At 56.1% G+C, this 19,183-nt stretch overlaps 2 protein-coding genes across 3 annotated transcripts in view; one reads left to right on the forward strand and one right to left on the reverse strand.

The window, feature by feature from the left end:
- ZNF277 (zinc finger protein 277) overlaps window positions 1-3,086 on the reverse strand; it is a 53,567-nt gene extending 50,481 nt beyond the window's left edge. For both annotated transcript variants that reach the window (XM_090287013.1, XM_090287012.1), the window contains exon 1: window positions 2,958-3,086. In XM_090287013.1, coding sequence (XP_090143139.1) covers window positions 2,958-3,048 — 91 coding nt within the window. In that variant the 5' untranslated portion in view covers window positions 3,049-3,086. The remainder of the gene's footprint in view (window positions 1-2,957) is intronic.
- A 310-nt stretch (window positions 3,087-3,396) lies between these two features.
- DOCK4 (dedicator of cytokinesis 4) overlaps window positions 3,397-19,183 on the forward strand; it is a 275,819-nt gene continuing 260,032 nt past the window's right edge. The window contains exon 1 of the mRNA XM_090287015.1: window positions 3,397-3,678. Coding sequence (XP_090143141.1) covers window positions 3,642-3,678 — 37 coding nt within the window. The 5' untranslated portion in view covers window positions 3,397-3,641. The remainder of the gene's footprint in view (window positions 3,679-19,183) is intronic.

Below are 19,183 nucleotides of genomic sequence, written 5' to 3' on the forward strand. Positions count from 1 at the left end.
GCATTTGACTGTGAGAATGTTACACAGAGGCACAGCCTCTCGGTCCAAACTGTCCCCAGCGTACGCTCAAGTGACAAACCACAGTGCATTGCCTCACTGCCTTCTGATGAAAACTAGCAGAAGAGAAAATGCCAGTAACACAGGCCAAGTGTGAGGAATGTTGGGTCTATTTCCTATCTGTTCTTCATTGATGGGGACCATGTGAAATCCTAGTTGCTGTTCAGGTGGAAGGAAAGCAGTGCCGTGCAAGACCAGGGACCTTCCTGGGGAGGAACAGAGCCTCAGAAGTCAGCCACATGGAGGGGGGGAGGTGCTGTATCTGCCCACACCACCCAGTGATCGCTGCAGTAGAGGTCTCGTGGAACTGCTGGGATTTCTATAAACAGACTCCCAGCCCCACCTGTCCTGGGAGAGTAAACACACAGACTGACATGTTAATTAAAGCTAGAGGAAAACCTCTTTCAAAAGGCAGTGTTCACACAATTAATGATTTACGGGGAAAAGCATACTTGATAACCTAAGTGGCTGCTTAACAAAAAAATATGGATATGCTTTCAAAATCATTATTTCTACCCCAAATGTGTATCATGTGGCAGGCTTAGAAAAGAACTGGGTAAAGTCTCAGAATGATACAAGGGTTATAAAAGGGGCTTTTTAATGACAACCTGATAAGAACCACATAAAAATGAACCATGAAGCTCTCCCGCTGACTTGTACAAATTAGTGAGAACTCTGAGCAGTTCCGAGCCAGGCTGAAGGATTGTTTTACATTACAGATGCTGCAAAGTCACTGCTGCTGCTCAGTACTTCTGTTGAAAAAAAAAAAACTAGAGCCTAAAATTAAGATTTCTACTAGTTACTCAATTCTATCTACTAGCGATTTTAACCATTGGCCCTGGGGGGGTTCCCTCACTGCTGGGAAGGATATGGCGAAGAGACCCCTCTCACTGACAAATGGTGGGAGGGTACATTGGTACCTTATACAGGGAACACCTGACATCTACCAAATTTTTTTTAAATAATTTTTTTGTTTATTTATTTATTTTTAGAGAGAGGAGAAAGGAGACAGAGGGAGAGAAACATCACTGTGTGGTTGCCTCTCACTCGCGCCCCCAACTGGGGAGCTGACGTGCAACCTAGTCATGTGCCCTGACTGGGAATCAAACCAGCGACACTTGGCTCGCAGGCCAATGTACCCAAATTTTTAACACGTGTAACCTTTGACCCAGAAATTTGTTAAGAAATACAGATGCAGTGGCCAAGGATATTTATGAGATGCTGCTCACTACATCATTACTGAAAAACTAAAGCCCCACTATGTGCTCACGAATGGGGAAATGGTTCAAGTAAGGCGCATCCACGTTAGGAGTGGGAGCAGTCCTCTAAAAGAAGGAAGCAATAAATGTAGCAATAGGAGAAGTGTGGACACAAATGTAGCAGTAGGAAGAGCGTCTATAACAGATAACTGGGAGAAGGAACGTTGTAGCTCTTTGATGTTACATAGGATGATCCCTTTTGATTTTTATAAACTCCAAGCCATTGAGATGGGTGTCATATAGGAGTATGTCAGAAACAACACACATCAAACCACTAACACTTATTACTTTGGGATTGTGTGGTGGAGAAACTTTTATTTTTTTACCGGACACACTTCTGAGCAGTTTGAAGTTTATAATGACAATTTTTGTAACTTTAAAATAACTAATGATTTTTAATTGTTCTTCCGTGTTTTTGAAAGGCATACTCTATTTTCATTTTTAGGATTTAATCTGTGAGAAAGATTCACGGAGGATTCCATCTTTAGACTGTAACCTGACAGTCCTCAGGAACTTGGGAAGACTCTTGGAAAACGCTGATAGTCTGTCTGTTACCATCACAGTCACAGCCGGCTGTGATGAACTGTCCAGGCGTGGCTATAACTCTGTCTAACTCGGGCGCCTACAAAGATCCCCGTGGTAGAGGCACTGAAATAATTGCAGGTCCAGGTAGAGTCACTGATGGGAAGTAATTGCACTTCATCTCTGCACTGCTCAGATAAAAACTTACGACTACATGTCAGTTGAACCGCGAAAGCAGGACCAGCCAAAGAACAACAACAAAAACCTCAACAGGGGCTGAGAACCAAATTTAAGTCCCAAATCACATCCGTCATGAAAAGAGACCGTGCTGTGCTAATGACCTATCAGGGCTGAGAAGGGGCGGGGAGGGGTGGCCGGGGGAGGGGCCCCGGGTCCGAGTGTGGGGCTAGGAAGCCCAGACACCCGCCTGCAGGGTCTCAGGTTTGGGGTGTGGTCCCCACAGGGAACCAGAGAACAACCTGAACGTCAGGCAGAGCCAACGCAGCTGCGACTTTCAGAACCGCCTTCAGGCATTCTGTGCAGCCAAGAGTGCAGGCAGACGACCGCTTCCGTCCTTTTTTCTCCAAGACCCCGCCCGGGAAGATGTCCCAGGCCCCGGAGTCGAACCTGAGTGCCGGGGGCGGGCGGCGATCGACCCGGGAGCCTGGACGGGCACGCACCCCCGGCAGAGGCCGCTCCGGCCCGCCCCTGGGCACGTGTGCAGCGGGGACAGAAGCGGCCAGCCTGCACCTGGAAACCTGCCCGGACCCCCGTGACACTCACCTCCCGAGGCCAAACCACGCACGCCGAGGCGGGGGCGGCGCGCCGGGCGAGCCGCATCGGACCCACTCCCGCCCAGCAGCAGAGCCGGAGCTCCACACGCCCGGGGCGCTTCCCCGGCTGCCGGAAGGCCGTGCCGTCCCGTTTTCTGTGCCCTCGCCAGACAGTCCGCGCCAAGCAGCCGCGTCCGACCCTCCGGCGCCGCTGGGCCCCGGCCGTAGCCCCCTCCCGCCCAGGTGGCCTCGGGGCGGGCAGGCTCGTGGGGTCCACCCGGCGGCCAGCTGCATCCCGGTCCGAGAGAAGGCGCAGACCGCCTGCACCGCGGGGCCCCGTACTCACCCTCGTCAGTGACAGCCCCGGCTCCGCGGCGATCGCAGTCGTCGCCCTCCTCGCCTCCGGCAGCAGGTCCCCGGGCCATGGGAGCAGCCATGACGCTGCCCAGAGGAAAAGGGAGGGCTGCGGGGCGGGGCGGGGGCCCACAGGAACCAATGCAAACGCGCCTGGAGGCGCACTCCCCATCCACGCGACGCTTCCTCCACGCCCACGTCGTGCCGTCACGCTCTGGACCAATAGGACGTGACGAGCCAACCCTAAGTCCCGCCCCTGACGGCTCCCGCCACACCCCTTTCCGGAATGCGGTGCCTCAGAACTACAACTCCCAGCGTGCCCCGCGGGCGCTGGGCCGGGAGGGCCGGAGGGGGCGCTGGCGGGCGGGGGTGCGCCCGAGAGTGCCCCGGCGTGTTCGCTCAGTTCAGTGAATCAGAACAATGACTGCGCCGCCGGGTCCCCGGGAGCGCGTCGGAGGGCTGTGAGCCACCGCCGGGAGAGCGGCGGGCTGCGCAGCGTGGGCCGCGCGGTGTCACCGCCGGGCTCCGGAGCCCGCGGCGCGGACAGCCGCCCGCAGCGCGCGCGGAGCCGCCGGCCCCGGCGCTGCAGCCGCTCCTCGGCTGCGGAGCATTGTTGTGAGCCGGGGACGGGGCGCGGGGGCTGCCCAGCCCGAAGACCCCGGAGCCCCGGTTAGCCATGTGGATGCCTACGGAGCACGAGAAATACGGCGTGGGTGAGTCTCCGCGGGGCCAACTTTTATTGCGCTCGGGTCCCGTGGGTGCGCATTTCGCGTCCTTGCCCCCGCGCCCCTCGCGCTCCGCCCGGCTGCAAATTCCTCTTCCGCGCATCGCGCTGCGGGGTCGGGCTTCGGGGAGCCAGCCCGGGCGCAGGGGTGCGCGCCGCGGTCTCGCCACCCCCCCCCCGCTGCCCTACGCGGCTCGGGCTCCCGGGACGGCCGGGGGGAGCGCGCGGAGCCGCCCGCTGCGGGCTCTGCCTGCGGAGTTCGGAGCGGCGACGGGCTGTCTGTGTCAAGTTGGAAGAGGCGGGTGACGGCGTCCCTCTCCTTCCTTCCCCTTCTTCCCCGCGACGGCCGTGGGGGCTGCGACGACTTCCCCGATCGGAGGGGGAGGCAGGAGTCGCCGCGCAGGGAGAGCACCCCCGACCCAGAGGGGGGCGCAGACCTCCCCTCCGGTTCCTGTCGGTGTCCCCGGAGTGCGGAACGCGGCCCCTCGCTCCGCCGCCGCTGTGACAGCCCGAGCCGGCCGGAGCCTCCCCACCCGCCTCCTTCCCGTCCCGGGGTGCGGGGCTCCGCGTCCCGAGGGGCGAGGGCGCTGGCGCTTGTCAACATCTGCGCGGCCCCGCGCTCTGCTCTTTGGGGGGAACGGATATTTCGCGACGTTTTTACTTCTGGCCACCCCGTGGCCCGGCGCGAGCGCGGTGGGGGTGGCGGTGGAAGACAGGCGCGGAGCGACGCCGGGGACGGGCTCGGAAAGTCGGGGTCTCCGCGGCCAGGACGCCGCTCTCCGGACGGGGTGGCCCCGGCACTGGCGTTCGCAGGAAAAGGAACAGGGTAGCGCGCGCCGTTCCGTGCAAAGGTGAACAACAAAGGACATTAATGTTGACGGATGAACACAGGAGTCTCCCTTCCTTTCCCTCCTCCCATTTCGGGCGGATTACAGTTCCCGTTTTTGTTGTTTGATTTCAGCTGGGTCGCCCCCTGACAGTTACTCCTTTTAGGACTGCGATGCTGACGAGCCTGCAGCAGCCGAACGCAATGATACAGTCTCAGAAGATTTCACGGGGAGAAAGCATTATGGATTTTTACCAACAATTTTTATTGCTTATAATGCCCCGTCCTGCCGATGGGCTTTCTCTTTCTTTAATTAAAAAAAAAAAAATGAGTATAGATCCAGTGATTGAGAAGATGTGTAGGTATTCGCTTATGTTCTAAATTCATTTGCCTGTAATATAAGAAATCTGGAAAGCCTTTCCAGGGGTCACAGGGGATGTTCTTTTCAGCTTCGCCTGGGTGTGCAGGACTTTGGATCCACGGAGAGGGCTGGATGATGAAACAGTCATTTCCGACTTTTGCATGAGCTTCCATTCCGGATTGTGGCTATTAGCAAGGCAATACGCGGTCCCGTCCCCGCTTTGGGAAGCGGTTCCAGCTTCCTCTTTCTCCAGAGTGCAAGAAGCAGGTGTTGGTGGTCCTTCCACCCTGCAGCTGCACCTTTTTTGGGGGTAGATTCACTCTTGCCTTTGCCGAACCGGTGAGGAGCCGGGGCCGCCCCTTGTCACGGGATTCAACACTCAATGTGGGAAGCACAGAACCATTCAGCAACCCCGTCCCTCTTGGAAGCCGTCCCAGACGCTGCTTTCTTCCGAGTGTTAAATTATACAGATTACGGCTCGGATTTATTTATTTATTTATTATTTCTTTAGCCGCCTGGTCCCAGCTGGGGAGTTAGTATTGATTAGCTCTCTTCTGGCCTTTCTTTACAAGCTGTGGGCAGAGGCCGAAAACACACTCTGGGATTTCCTGGACCGGCAGACCGGATATTCTCAGTCAAGGGTGTGGGGCTGGAGCAGACTCCCCCTTTGGGGTGGCTGTGGTTTGGTTGCAGAGCAGGGGGCGGTGGCACGTGCTTGGGAAAAGGCTGAGCTAGAAGAGAGGTGAGCGCAGAGAGTGGCCTGCTGTGCGCCTGGTCCTGTGCCGGCCACACGTTCCGGAGGAGTGTGGGGCATCTTTATTGCTAACTTTTGTCCATTTGGCTGTGGAAGGTTAGCTGCTTTTTGGAATGCACATGTCGTGTGTGTGTGTGTGTGTGTGTGTGTGTGTGTGTGTGTGGTGGTGGCGGTGGGAGTTTTGCTAGGACATGTGTGTGGACTTTATTCTCACGCGGAGAACCCTATTTAGAGCTGCCTACGCTGCAAGTTGTTACTTTTTAAAACCTTGGTTAGTGTATGCATTTTTCGCGTCTCGTTTTTATAAATACTAAAGAAAAGGTATTTTAAGGGCAAAGATCTTTGGCTGATAGCAGGTGTAGCAGTAATTCAGATTCCTCCTTCTTAGATACAAATCAGCCTTTGTGACTTGGAATACCTGAAGTTTCCATGCAAGTTGTATGTTTCTGCAATGATGCTTCTTGTGTACCCTCAATTATGCATGAAGTAACTATGTCTTTATGTATTAATATTCATGTTTCAGTTTCAAGCAACATACTCTCAACATGGATAAAATTACTTACATTCTATCAGGAATTGAAGTTCCTCTTAAACCTGCTGTGTGGGTACTGCTTCCTCCATTTCATCGATGCATGGTCTTTGGGCAGTGTATATTTAGTTTTATACCTAATTGTTCTGATTCTGGGGAATTAGAAAGATACAGTGATAAAGGTATAGTCCTCTGGGATAGGGAACCTTATCTCTTGAAATACATGCTAAGGAGGCACAAGGATAGGCATCTTTTATCTTGGGAGATTCTGGTAGTCTTGGTTCCAGTCTAGATAATTCTGTTAGCTGTGTGACCTTAGGTAAATTGCTTGCCTTCCTGGGTCCTAGTCTCTGGGTCAAATGACATCCAAGGTCCTTCCCAGTCCCAATTCTGTAGAGCTCTTCAAAGCAAATACATGTTTTGTTAGAAAAATACTCATGTCGTGTGTAAAAATTGTTGTGGGAAAGACACTCGCTGTGACACGCCCCACCTGGCTTTTAACTGAGATCAGAGGTAAGCAAAAGCTACCTGGCAAGATTCCAAAACCCAGGCAGGTGGTGGCTGCTCCCTGTTTGACTCTCTCCTGGAGGAACTCGGCCGTGGCGGGAGGGCAGGGACTTAAGCATTCTGATCGCCCCTCACAAATTTCTGCGTGATCACTGCCTGCCGCCCGCTCACCCGCGTCTGTGATGCCCTCTCCCTTCCCTGAGCGGGGTGGGAACCGTCACAGAGAAGGGGGGACGACACAGACGTATTTCTGCGCTCAGTTGTTCAGCAGGCACCATTCCCAGGTGAGCCAGGGAGTCTCACAGGCTGCAGGCCGTGCCTCTCAGCCCAGCCAGGCCCCTTCTCTTTTGGGGGACGAGGTACTGATACGGGATCTTTAGACCATCCTCTTCGGGGGGAGCACTGCAGGGGCAGCGTGTGGGAGAGGTAGGAGGGCGGGTACCTTTCCTCTTAGCTGTGCCACTTTCCTAGTTAGCAGGGTCTTAGCAAGGTTCCTACCTGTGGTACAAGGATGCGTCCTCATCACACGTATCCCTGGATAGGGATGCGCTGTCTGGAGGTGCTGGTGGCCTGGCACACGATCTCGAGCTGGAAGTGGGAAGAGGAGGGCTTCTGTCTCCAAGCCAAGTGCCGCCAAGGGCTGCATGGGCAGCAGAGGACCGCTGTGGGCCGCAGTCTGCCTCCTGGGGCCATGGATTCCACCCAGGTTTCCCTCTTTTGCTCATTTCTCCTAAGTGGTGATTCTTTCACGCGGTCCCCACGGGAACACAGAAATGCTGCCTTTCCGACCCAGCCATGGTTCTTCCCCAGACGCTGGATGGTAGGGACTACAGAGGAGATTGTGACCATTTCAGGAAACTCGAGCTTTTCCGGCGCCTGGCTCTCTTTGGGGGTCTGCCGCTTCAGACTTTGGCAGAGCATGTCCAGGTCGCCAGCTTGGTGGCTTCAGGCTGTGAGCGTGTATGGCAGAAAGTCAGTCACCTGGAAGGAAACTCAGCCCAGATGCTATACCAGTGAAATAATAACACAGTGTTTCATAGCCGAGAAGATGTTGTGGAATTATTTTATCTGAGTCTGCTCTGTTGTAGAATGCTCGTGTGCATTTAGCAGATGAAGAACAACTCCACAGACGCCAAGCAATTCAATCTGGATCAGTGACTGGTGATCTCGTTTGACTACCATCCATAATAGGAAATACATTCAATTTCTGGACCTGACACACACATACACAGCACCGGTGCCACCCCCCAGCCCACCTCTGAGTAAAACAGGGTTCGCTCGTACTCTTTGTGATGCTCTGTTCTTTCTTTCTTAAAAAAAAGGCAGCTCATTATTAACTTTGCTTAATGGTTCACTAATGGGCCCGGGCACACAGTGTGAAGAGTACTGCTCTGGATATTGTGTGTGGTAGGGGGAACTGGAACGCAGACCTTGTTGGGTTTCTAGCCAAGTTCATTCATAGCAGTATTTTTTTTTTTTTCCCCCGACAGTCAGACATTTGCATTCATGGCGACTTACAGAATGCAGTAATCATGCATTTTTCCATCAATGTAAGTTGGCGTCTGTCTTTTTATGTAATATTTCTAATTAAAGATGGGACAGATATCCAAAGCCATCCCCTACATTGCAGACATTGTCCCCGTAAGTGCACATGTGTGTTCCTCCTGGGCTCTTTTTAACAAGCCAGGAGAGGAAGGGCGTGAGTGAGGATGCCTTCCCGGTTGCTGGCTTGAACCGCTGTGTAACTACAGGTGTTATTTAACAGCAGGCATTTCTGGACGCGGGCAGGTGTATGGTATAAGACAAGAGTTTGGTTTGGTCACTGAGAGTTTGCTGCTGCTGTCAGACATTCAGGAGGCCACCTCTAGTAGGAAGTCGGTCTGGGGCCAAGGACCGGGGTTCTGGATTAAAGAGTGTGATTAGAGAGCTGTTTGATGTACGGGTGATGCCTGAAGACCTAGATAAGGCCTAATTGATGGCATTGACTCTGATTATGTGTTCTACTTCTCCATTGTGAGTTTAAAGTGACCGGCCCTCAAGTCCCCAAGCGCTGTCCTCCTGCCGCACTTGATCAGTGTGGGGACCAGAGGCTCTAACGGAGGAAATATTAGCTGTCCGTGTAGAGTGGGTAGTAAACGGAATTTTATGGTCTTTTCTGGCTTCCTGCGAATACATTGCCTGGCCGAGGCGTTCGTTATTTCCGTGTCTGTGACAGTTTTCGCACAAGCAAATACCTCATGCCAGAGAGCGCCTGCCTGTGAGGTTTCCCCAGCAGGGTGTTGAAAAATGCACAAGTAATATTTCAATAAACAGGATTTATATATCCTTCAACAGCATAGAAATATTTGCACACATCCGAAAGCGGGAAAATGCCCAGCTCTCCGACGCAGTGTGCTTGCACGCGCAGACGTTTTGTGCGTGTGGTAAATATGCAGCACCTCTTAGGACCCACGGGGCCCGTCGTGGAATTCTTAAAGTTGCAGCATCGCACACCTGGGAAAAGTGCGGTTAGAGGCAGGGGGTTGTACCTTAAGGTGGCCTTAGGGACAGCCTCACGTGCCCTCCCCCCTGGGATATCCGTGCATGCACACAGAGAGGCAGACATCGCAAATATTAAAAATGAAATTGGAGAGAGCCTATTGACAAAATTCAGAGGCATTTCTCCGTGGCAGGTGGAGCTGGGCTGAGAAAATCAGTTGGTACTTTTCCCGGGGTTCCCTCAGTAAGCAACACAGCATCGCTGACGTCCGTGGCCTGGGCGGGAAGACCTGTCCCCCTCCTCGCTGTCCCCCAGCTTGGAGGCCGGGCCAGCACACTGAGCCCGGAGCGAGTCCTGCCCTGCCCGAGGCCCTGGGGTCCTCCCCTTCTCACGCGTCTCTGGGCTTCTGTTGAGAGGTGACTGCTTCCAGAGATGGCTGGGATAGCAAGGTGGGTGGGTGGGTGCAAAGCGCCCAGGGGGATGCCACTTTGTCTCTGAGAACCATGCTGCCGCCTTCATAAGACTCCGTGGGTGCCTTCACGTCCTGCAGCAACAAAGCGTGGGAGGGTTTTGCCATCTTGCTGGCAGTCTCTTGGTGACAGAGAAGGAAGTGGCGGGACAGGAGATGATCTCATCTGAATTGCTCAAACCAGGGCACCTCACTGGGAACTTGGTTTGGGCCTGGGGACCTGTACATGGGACCAAGCCGCAGCCTTCTTTGAGCCCCCAGCCCTGCAGGGCGGCGAAGGACCCGGGTGCCCGGCCAGCGGCCACGCCTGCGCCTCGCTGAGGGGGGCAGCCGGAGCCTGGAGGTGGGCACCTGCTGCTCGGCAAGGAGCTGAAGTGCGGCTGCCTGTCTGCTGGGGGTGGGGGGGGGGGGTGGGGGGAGGGGACCGGGGACGTTCCCATGGGCCGCTTCGGGAAACTCCCAACGTCACAAGGGTGCCTGTGCTCTACCCCACTCATGTCCCCAGGGGGAGGGCGGGAGGGGCCCGGGATCGCAGAAAGAGAAGTTTGGATATGAAGTCTGCACATCTTCCTTGGGTTTGACAACCACTGTACCCCCACGTTGTGAACAGCTTTTGTAAATCAGGCCGTTTGTCTTTCTGTTTTAGGAGGTTAGTAATTGGGCCTTAACCTGGACATGTCTCCCCTGAAATCTTTAAGCAGAAATGTGGAGGTTTGCTTCCATGTCCTTCCCCACTCTGAGACGGAAGGATCCTGTCTGCTGTGGGTGACCAGAGGGGACATGTTTGGGAACTTGGACACGCATGCAGATGAGGCAGCTAGAAATAGCCTACCCCGAAACACCACTCCGTCCCGGGAGAGGAGGGAGCCTGTCGGCCGCTCCCCTGAGCCGTCTGAAGTTGCGTGAACATCTGTGCAGCCGCAGTAATAACAGCCCGAATAATCACCTTCTCGCAGGGTCGCTCCGTTGTCGGACGTCATCAGGTCACTCTCGGTGCCTACAGAGTGACCCCCAGAAGCAGGGTCTTGAAAGGCCGGGTTCCTCCCTGCTATAACTATTCATAGAGAGCTGGGGGGGAGGGGACAGGTTGGACCCCCTAGGTCAGCGTTTGTAAGAGGGTAGATGGAGTTTTGTTATGTGGCAACTTGGCTGGGGACCTCACTTTGGCCTGGACGTCGCATGCCACGTCCCTGAGAAGATAAAGCAATATTTGGGGGGCGGTTGTTTTTCCTGTTTTCTATGCTTAAATATCCTGGTAGCAGGTAGCGCGTTCCTCTAAGAGTTTAACTTGTGGCACGTTGGTGTTTTTCTCAGTGGTAATTGGTGGAAAACCAGTGATGGAAAGACTCCTGTCAGCTGATTATGTGTCGTGTAGACCTACTGTGTATAAAGCACTGTGCAGGCATGCAGGCTTGATGGGGATGTACCGAGGGTGGAGAACTGGATCCACGGACTGGTGAAGAAGCTTGACATGTATCATAGTTTTATCTTGTTTAATTCACACGTGTTTTCAAGGCAGATGCCCCTATTTTGTTACCGTCTTCACTTAGTGAGGCGGAGCATCCAGCATGTCACAGAGGGTCTGCGACTTCAGGCAGACGCCTCCCCTCCAGCTTTCACGTGAACATACGGACTTGGGATGGGGGCCTTATTCCGCATGAGCCCAAGGAGGCAGCCCTGAGGAGGGAGTGTCTTGTACCCCAGACACCTCGGTCCTTGTACAGAAGGACAGACGTTTCGCTTTCAGGCTCTCCCTGCAGCAGCGGGCCCCCAGCCGCCGAGGCGTCCCGTGCCAGCCTGAGCGGATCTGTACGTTTAGTAGCTGGAAAGCCTCCTTCCTCTTCCTGCGTGGCGGTTTCCACCCCGCCCCCGTGCCTGGGCCTGGGCCGGAATGAAGCATCTCAGACAATGGTTTGTCTTTTTTGTGTGGTTTCCTTCTACGATTGAGCAGAGGAAGAGAGATGGGCTCCTTCCTTCTGGTGTGATAAGTAAGAGTCATTGTACAGCCCTGGCTGGTGGGGCTCAGTGGACTGAGTGCCGGCCTGCGAACCAAAGGGTCGCCGGTTCGATTCCCAGCCAGGGCACGTGCCTGGGTTGTGGGCCAGGTCCCCAGCTGGGGGTGTGCGAGAGGCAACCACACATTGATGTTTCTGTCCCTCTTTTTCTCCCTCCCTTCTTCTCTCTCTAAAAATAAATAAAATATTTAAAAAAAAGAACCATATTATGTGTGTAAATTATCGGAAGTAAGGGTGGGTAGACAGAGGAACCACTAACTAGAAGGTGCATGCTTACAGTTGGCCTGTGTGATGGCCCCGTCTGTGCCCATCGCTGGGGACTCACCGCCAGCCCAGAGAGGGAGCGTGATTGCCCAGGGTCACCCAGCACGCACGTGGCAGAGCTGAGGTCTGCAGGCAGGGTCTGGAAGCCTGGCCCAGGCTGTGGGGTTCCACGGACAATGGTGAAGAAATCGCTCACCATTCTTTGCTTTTTAAATAAGACGCTGGTGCTCATGGCAGGAATATGTGAGGCAAGTCCCCACATTGTGATTTTGCTCCAGCATTTGTCTCTGGGGGTCGTGGCCAGCCCCATCGTGTGCTCTGGCTGTGGGGTGCAGGGTTCGGAGCGTGGGGTGTGTCAGGAGATGGACAGGTGCAGTTGCGGGGTGAGGGCTGAGGACCCAGCAGTTCTCACTGCGTGACCAGGTCTGACCGCGAATGAGGAGGATCCCGGGAGTCAAGTCCAAGTCCTTAGCCGTGAGGGGACTAGACGGAGGCAGGTGAGAAGGGGCAGGGGTGTCAGCATAGATAGAAGGAGCCACGAGACCCCGAGCCCTGAGACTTAGGGTTCTGATGTCGGAGCCCTAGCTCTGCGTGTCCCTGGGGGTCTCTCTCTGCCCTACCTGCCCAGGAAAGCCACCTTGGAGTGCTGGGCGGGTAGCCCCCTAACATGTCTACCTGTTGACAGACTGCTGCCGCAGACTGAACAAGACTGCTCCCCAATCAGAGCTAGCTGCGGGTGAGAAGCAGCATTCTTACCTGCAACCTCTAAAATGCCTACTATGTGGCGGGGGGGAGCGAGACCACACCTGCCGTGGGTAGCTTCCCACATGTACCTGTGTTCTCACGGGAACAGCCTTCATGGTTAGATCATTTTCTTAGAAGCCACCCCCCACGCCTCGTGTAGCAGGCTGTGCCCTGCCCAAGGTGGCTGGCTCTGGGGCTGTCCCTGCGGGGACGAGGGACGCCCTCTCTGTCACCCGCACGGTGGCGTGCTGTGGGCCCACAGAAGCCTTGGTGACTGTTCTCATGGACTGACCTGATTCTGAGCAGATAAAAATGTGAACAAGCGAAATGCCTGTGTTAGGCTAAAACGCTGCTTTATATGTTGGGGGGCCCTGTCAGTGCTCGTTGACAACAACAGCAGGACCCCAGCAGGAACGCTTGGCTGTGAGCGCCACAGCCTGGAAACCACCGACGTGGCCGAGAGCCTTGCCCCGAGGCTGGGGGACTGCAGGGGGGTGTCTCGTACGACCAGCTCTGAGAACCTTTCTGCTCCAAGGGGCCGCGGAGAGCTCTCCCGGCGGGGGGGTGTGAGTCGCCACGGACTGACTGCGTTCTGCAGAGCGCGCGCGCCGGGTGGTACTTTTGGCACCGTTTATACTGATGTCGTGAAGCTGTTCACCCCTGAACAGGACCGTTGGCCCGCCGCCGTCGTCCCGGACAGCGCGCCTCTGGGAGGGTCGGCGGAGTCCACGCTGTGGCAGGGAGAGCCTGCAGTTCTCTCCGTGGTTCTCCCGTGGCACCTGTGTGAGCCGGAAGCCTTCCTCGCTCAGCCCCTCGGAAATGACAGAGTTGCTGGAGACGATTTTCAGGTTGCCCTGGTGTTCCGAAAGTTGTCGCCAGTTAGCGATTTCCTCGGGCACTTGGAGTAGATGTCATGGCGCCTCTGGAATATCCTGTATCCGCAGTGTTTCCGCTCGTCCGTGGGCAGGTGACTGGCGGTGAGGGTCTGAGTCTCGGCGGTCTCCTGCGCCTCACGGGTTACAGCCGCCGTGGCTCCGGTCACCTTGCAGCTCGGGGCACTTGCCCTGGATTTCGGTTCTGTGGGTCCTGGTACGTGTTTGATAAGTGTCGTCCAGGCCCACTCTGTTCTCCCAGGTCTTTCTGTCCCTGGTAAGGCGGTGCCGGCGTCATTAACGTTCCAGTGAACAAACTGAGCCTCGTGCTCTGGTTTGGAGTCACATCGAACCGATGCAGAGAGAACAGCTGGGGAAGGGGGTCAGGTTCCGACCTCCTGTTATTCCGCTCGAGTTCTGAGAAGAGGACTCAGCTACGGACACACGACTACCCGAAGCTGTCGACGATGAAGAATCGTCTGAGGGCTCATTCCACATCCAAATGGTCGCGCTCACAGACCCCACCGTGCAGGACCGGCCGGGTTCCACCGACTGGCTGCAATTACTTCCCTAATTGGAAAAAATGAGGACGATTAATCATTGTGACACAAGGCAAAATGTCACTGTGGCATGACATCCTTATTTTCCACCTGAAAATGGTGGCTTCCCCGAGCAAAACCAAACCCTCCCACCCTCCCTTCCTTCTTTCTTCTGTCCCTCCCTTCCTTCTTTCCTCCGTCCCTCCCCCCCACACCCTCTTTCTTTCTTTTTTTCTTCTTTCTTTTTTTCTTCTTTCTAATCCTCACCAGAGTATATGTTTCTTTATTTGAGAGAAAGAGAGAAACACCGATTGGTTGCCTCATATACGCCCCCGACTGGGGATCGAACCCACAACCCAGGTGCGTGCCCTGACCGGGACTCAAACCGCATCCCTTTGGTGTGCAGGACGACGGCTGCTCCCCGCCCCTTTCCTCTCTGGCTTGGGTGTCGCTCTCTGGAGTAGATGTCTGGAGCCGGGAAACTGTGAAGGGCCCGGAGCAGAGGAGGAGAGCCGTACTTCACGGTTGCTCCGCGGAAGCAGCTGTGAAAGTGGAAGGAAGGGTGGGCAAAAAAAAAAGGGAAAAAACGTGTGGGGACAGAAGGAGGCCTTTGCACACCGAGGAGGCGGGGCTGCTGCAGAGACATTCGGAGTTATTTGCATGCAGGGAATTGAGGGAGAAGGTCTCACGGGACATCGGAATGGCAGACTCTGAGTTTCCATTGTGTTCTTCCTGGAGTCGTTCAGAAGGGCGATGCTTTAAGCAGTTTGCCAGGATTTCCTTATGAGGGTAATAATTTTCTGACTAGAGAAGTAATTATGGTTGTAACACATGACTTCTTTGGGTATCGAGTTTTATAATTTCTCAGAGCGTTGGCATATGTAACATTTATTTGGACAGTGGCCCATTCTATGTGGAATTTAAAGGAAAAAGGTAACTGACAAGTGCTGGTCTCTCTCAAGGTTGGCTTAAAAAATGGATCTGTTTTCCCCCTCTAGGCATCAGAGTGAGCTGCTGTTTAACAAAAGAGAAGCAGGTGTGAGCGGGAACACCCCGTCTTGCTTCCTGACAGCCATGGCGCCTTCTCTGGTGGCTTCTGTCTCCGATCAGTGAGCAAGTTCTCTTATGTGTCCCTAAAACCGTCACCGTCCCAAGCTCTTCCAGCATCCTGGGGGCGGAGGTACTGACACGTTTTGTGTTTTTGAAATTTTTAAAAAGAAGAGCTATTATAGCGTATTCGGGGAACATTGGTTCCAAACCCTGCTGTTTTCCTGGGGGTGTCTCCCTGAGCACATGAGGACATTGTTCTGTGTCCACGTCTGCTGGTGTGCAGTGCAGAGGTCAGCACAGCCCTCCTGAGCGATGCTCCGGACGCACCAGGCGGCCCCTTGCCTTTAGGACAGCGAGCGCGTCCTGAACTCTCACTGCGCATCAGGCACCGGCCAGGGCTGTGCTCGCACGTCACTTCCTGGAAGGCGCGTGACCGCTGCAGGATGTGGGTGCTCTTCTTACAGCCTGTAATTTCACAGATGAGAAATTGAGCCCGCCCATGGTCTCAGGGCTGACGGGTCGTGGGGCTGTGACTGGCCTCTCCTTCCAGAGCTGGTGCCCGCCCCCCCACCATGCCATTGCGTTTTGGGGTCCTGTTTTTATCCTTCGCTGTGTTGTGTTGGGTTGGTGGAGATAGGGTCGGATTGGGGGTGTCGGTTATCCTAACATCACACTGGTGACAGAATGCATGGCTCTCACCTGGTCGATGTGACTTCTCTGGAAGCTGGGCAAGCACAGTAGGATGAAGGGGTGTGCAGTGACTAACGGTGGGGCAGCCTGGGGTCCCTCCTGAGAGCGCCCAGCCCAGCCTGTCCCCGCTGCAGGACTCATGCCGGGAGTGTGGTGTGCTTTGTGGAGCCGGGGCTGGAGCATCCCTGGGTGTGCCCCCATGACAGCCCCTCCCCCAACGTAACCCCTCCCTCCGCAGCAGCTGCGCTCCCACCTTGGCTAGGCGTCCTTTGTCAGGTGATGCATAAAAGACTGGGTCCCGTCCAGGAAAGGCGGTTATAAACATAGAATACAACGCAGGAGAGACGCCTGGCCTCGGCGGGGACCTGTGGGCACCCCAGAAACAGCTAGCAGTTCCACAGTCGCGCAAGGCAGGTTTTGTGGTCAGACCGAGGTGTCTGTAGTTTTGTGGTCAGACCGAGGTGTCTGTTATTTCAAGGGACTTTGCCCCAGGAGGCTCACCGAGGGGGACCCATGTTCTGACTCCCCTGAGCGCCTATCAGGCCTGATGGACAGGAGCGGGCTTGATGCTCAACCATAACCTTCTTCCTGTCTGTGGACTGATGAAGCCCCGGGCCGTCCGTGCGGTGCTCCTGACCATTCTCACCACTTCCTCCCGTGTCCCATTTCAGCCTTGTAGCCTCTCAGAAGGCAGAGGGGGTGGGGGGCGGTGTTCCATGCTAACCATGTCGTGGTTAAGGATGGCCAGGAGGTGACCCGTGCCGCACAGATAAAATGTGACCGGTCAGGACAGCCCAGCTCTGCTGTTAGTTTGAAGAACTATGTCAGTGTGTTCCTCTGTGCACTGATTGTCCACGTCTGAGCGGTGGGTCAGCTGCGGTTAGCCAGGACACATGCGTTACCCACCCAGCACTGCGGGGTGTGTGTGTGTGTGTGTGTGTGTGTGTGTGTGTGTGTGTGTGTGTGGAACCGCAGGGCACCATGGAGAAATGGAGGCACCGTTGACCGCAGCGGGGGTGGGGGCTGCAGGGAAACCTGCCTCTGCTAGTGCAAGTGACGGTCCCCTGGGCGCTCCAGCCGTGAACTATGCACTGATTCACGGGGTCCCCCTCCGTGCCCGGCTGTGTGTGCATGAGGTGCTGGGTTCCCACTCGGGAGGGGAGGGGTTTGGGCCTCAGGAAGCTTAGAACGTCCCTCCTCGGTTACATCTGGGTTAGGGAGACGCTTCAGGCGCGTGCGGTGTGCTGTCGGGGTGGGGACCAACCGCGAATCCCAGGGGACTCCGGCCTGCCTGGAGGAGGCGGAGCGGGACCGTGATGGTCGTCCCGGGAGAGGCAGGTGCGTGCAGGCCGAGGGCCCCGCTGGTCTGGGCGGTGGTACCTGAGCAGAGTGGGGAGGGCATTGCAGGAGTTAGCTGGGAACGAGATGGGGGCCCTTTCCTAGGGACAGAAATAGTACCCGTGAAGGCGGGGAAGCCCGGAGGTGGCCGTGCAGTGGCTGGGGGTGCAGGGGGCTCACTCCATCAAAACGGCCATGGTCACATGACTGCGACACGTAGCCGGCACATGACCTGCTTCTAATTCAGATTGGGGGCGCTCAACCTGGTTGATTCACCCTTGTGTCACGCCTGCTCCCACGCGTGTTGGAAACATGTTGATTTTGGTGAGCAGAGCAACTGTGGAGCCGCTGCTGCGGGCTGGCACTGCCTCACGCCTGCAGAAGGCCCCGCTCTCCCGTCCAGACGCCTGCGGCGTCCTTTGTGCGAAGCCCCAGGAGCCGTCACCCTGGCAGAGGGGACAGGGCTGCGAGACACCTGCTGTGCTCGGCTTGGAGGCCGTCAGTGAGGTCTCGGGGGCTTGTTCCGTTCGTGTCTGTGGTTTGAAATGTCTTTGGTCTTTTCTGGTTTCCGTGTTTTTGTGATGTTCTGCCTCATGGAAACCGAGAGAATGGCACATGCTGGTAGTGTCGTTGAGAGGAAGCACTTGATTCTCGCCCTGTGCCCAAGGGAAGGACTGCCATGGGCGACTCTGCCGCCCGCCCCCCCGCGCCTTCCCACACCTCTCCCCGGCTTCGTGGGCAGCGGGCCAGCCCGGGCCGCCCTCTGCGCAGGCAGCGCCCTGGGCGGAGAGGCTGCCTTCTCACTGGCACGCTCGGTGGCAGCGGAAGGGAGCGTGAGCGGGCCCTGAGGACCGAGACGCGGCCGTGCCCTGCTGAAGGGAGGGTGTGGGTGCCAGAAGCCGGCCGGAGCGCCCGGGCCGGGCAGCTGTGCTGGGACCCAGGCCGGCCCCTCCGCCCCCCTGAGCAAGGGCGCTGTTCATCCAGGGCCCCTGTGCCGCCCGGCCCCCGGGGACCCTGTGTCCACGTCTGCTGTCCCAAGGCTCCTGCTCTCCGCCCTGGTCCTGAGCCGGCCCCACGCCGGCCCTCTGCGCCCCGTGCGGGGACCACTGTCGGTCTGCCCTGCCGCCTCCGCTGCGCCGGGGCTGCTCCCGGGCTCAGAGGGGCTGCCGAGGACTCTCTGGGGCTCCGGTTTCTGCATGAGGTGGGGCTTCGGGGCCCGGTCGGCTCTGCCTTTTGTCCGTTTCTCTCACACAGGGAGTTGGTGTGTGGTTGTGACGAAAAGTTCAAACAGTAAGAAGAGTGGGGAGTGCGAGGCCGAAGTTCCCTTTGGCTCCTCCCCACCCTCCTTTTATACTTTGTCATTGTAATGCTGGGGGTGGGGGGTGGCTCTTGGCTCCTTCCCGTTCTGTCGTGTAGTTTATAACTTGTGATCCCGTTATTTCTGTTCTGCAAATGTTTAAAGTTATATCTTTCCATGTAAGTATATTGTAAAACTAGCTGTCTTTAAAAACTATTAAAACTTATTATTTTTGCATGATTATCTATAATGATAACAAAGAGAACCATAATACTTCAGTTGGGCACGGTGGGTGTCTACACTGTGCTGAGCCGTCACCACGGGTCACAGCAACCCTCCGGGGTACGCACTGCTGGGTCCCTCTTCCGGCTCCAGAAGCAGAGAAACAGAGGTCAGGCCACTGTCCAAGGCTCTGCAGGGCAGGGATGGCCCACCCCAGGGGCTTGAAGCCGGGGGATGTGGGGGACGGTTCAAAGGATGCCACAGCTGAGTGGTGACCACGGGGACGCTCCTCCTGGGGCAGCTCGGTCGGCTCCTGCAGTGCCCGTGGGGTCCGGGCGCCCAGGGCACACGCGGCCCGTTGGCACGTGGGGCGCTTGGAGCCTGGACGCGCACAGGAGAGCCTTTTCCTTGTCCCAGTGAGACACGTGCGCGGCCCCATCCCTTCTGACCCTGGAATCTGGCCTCTTATTCCCCTTTGCTTAATTTATTTATGTTGAGTCCCAGGAAAGCACCGTTCTCCTCCTGGCTCTAGGTGTTG

The sequence above is a fragment of the Furipterus horrens genome, unplaced genomic scaffold (genome assembly GCF_987537825.1).
Source record: "Furipterus horrens unplaced genomic scaffold, mFurHor1.1.pri manual_scaffold_9, whole genome shotgun sequence".
Taxonomy (NCBI): Eukaryota; Metazoa; Chordata; class Mammalia; order Chiroptera; family Furipteridae; genus Furipterus; species Furipterus horrens.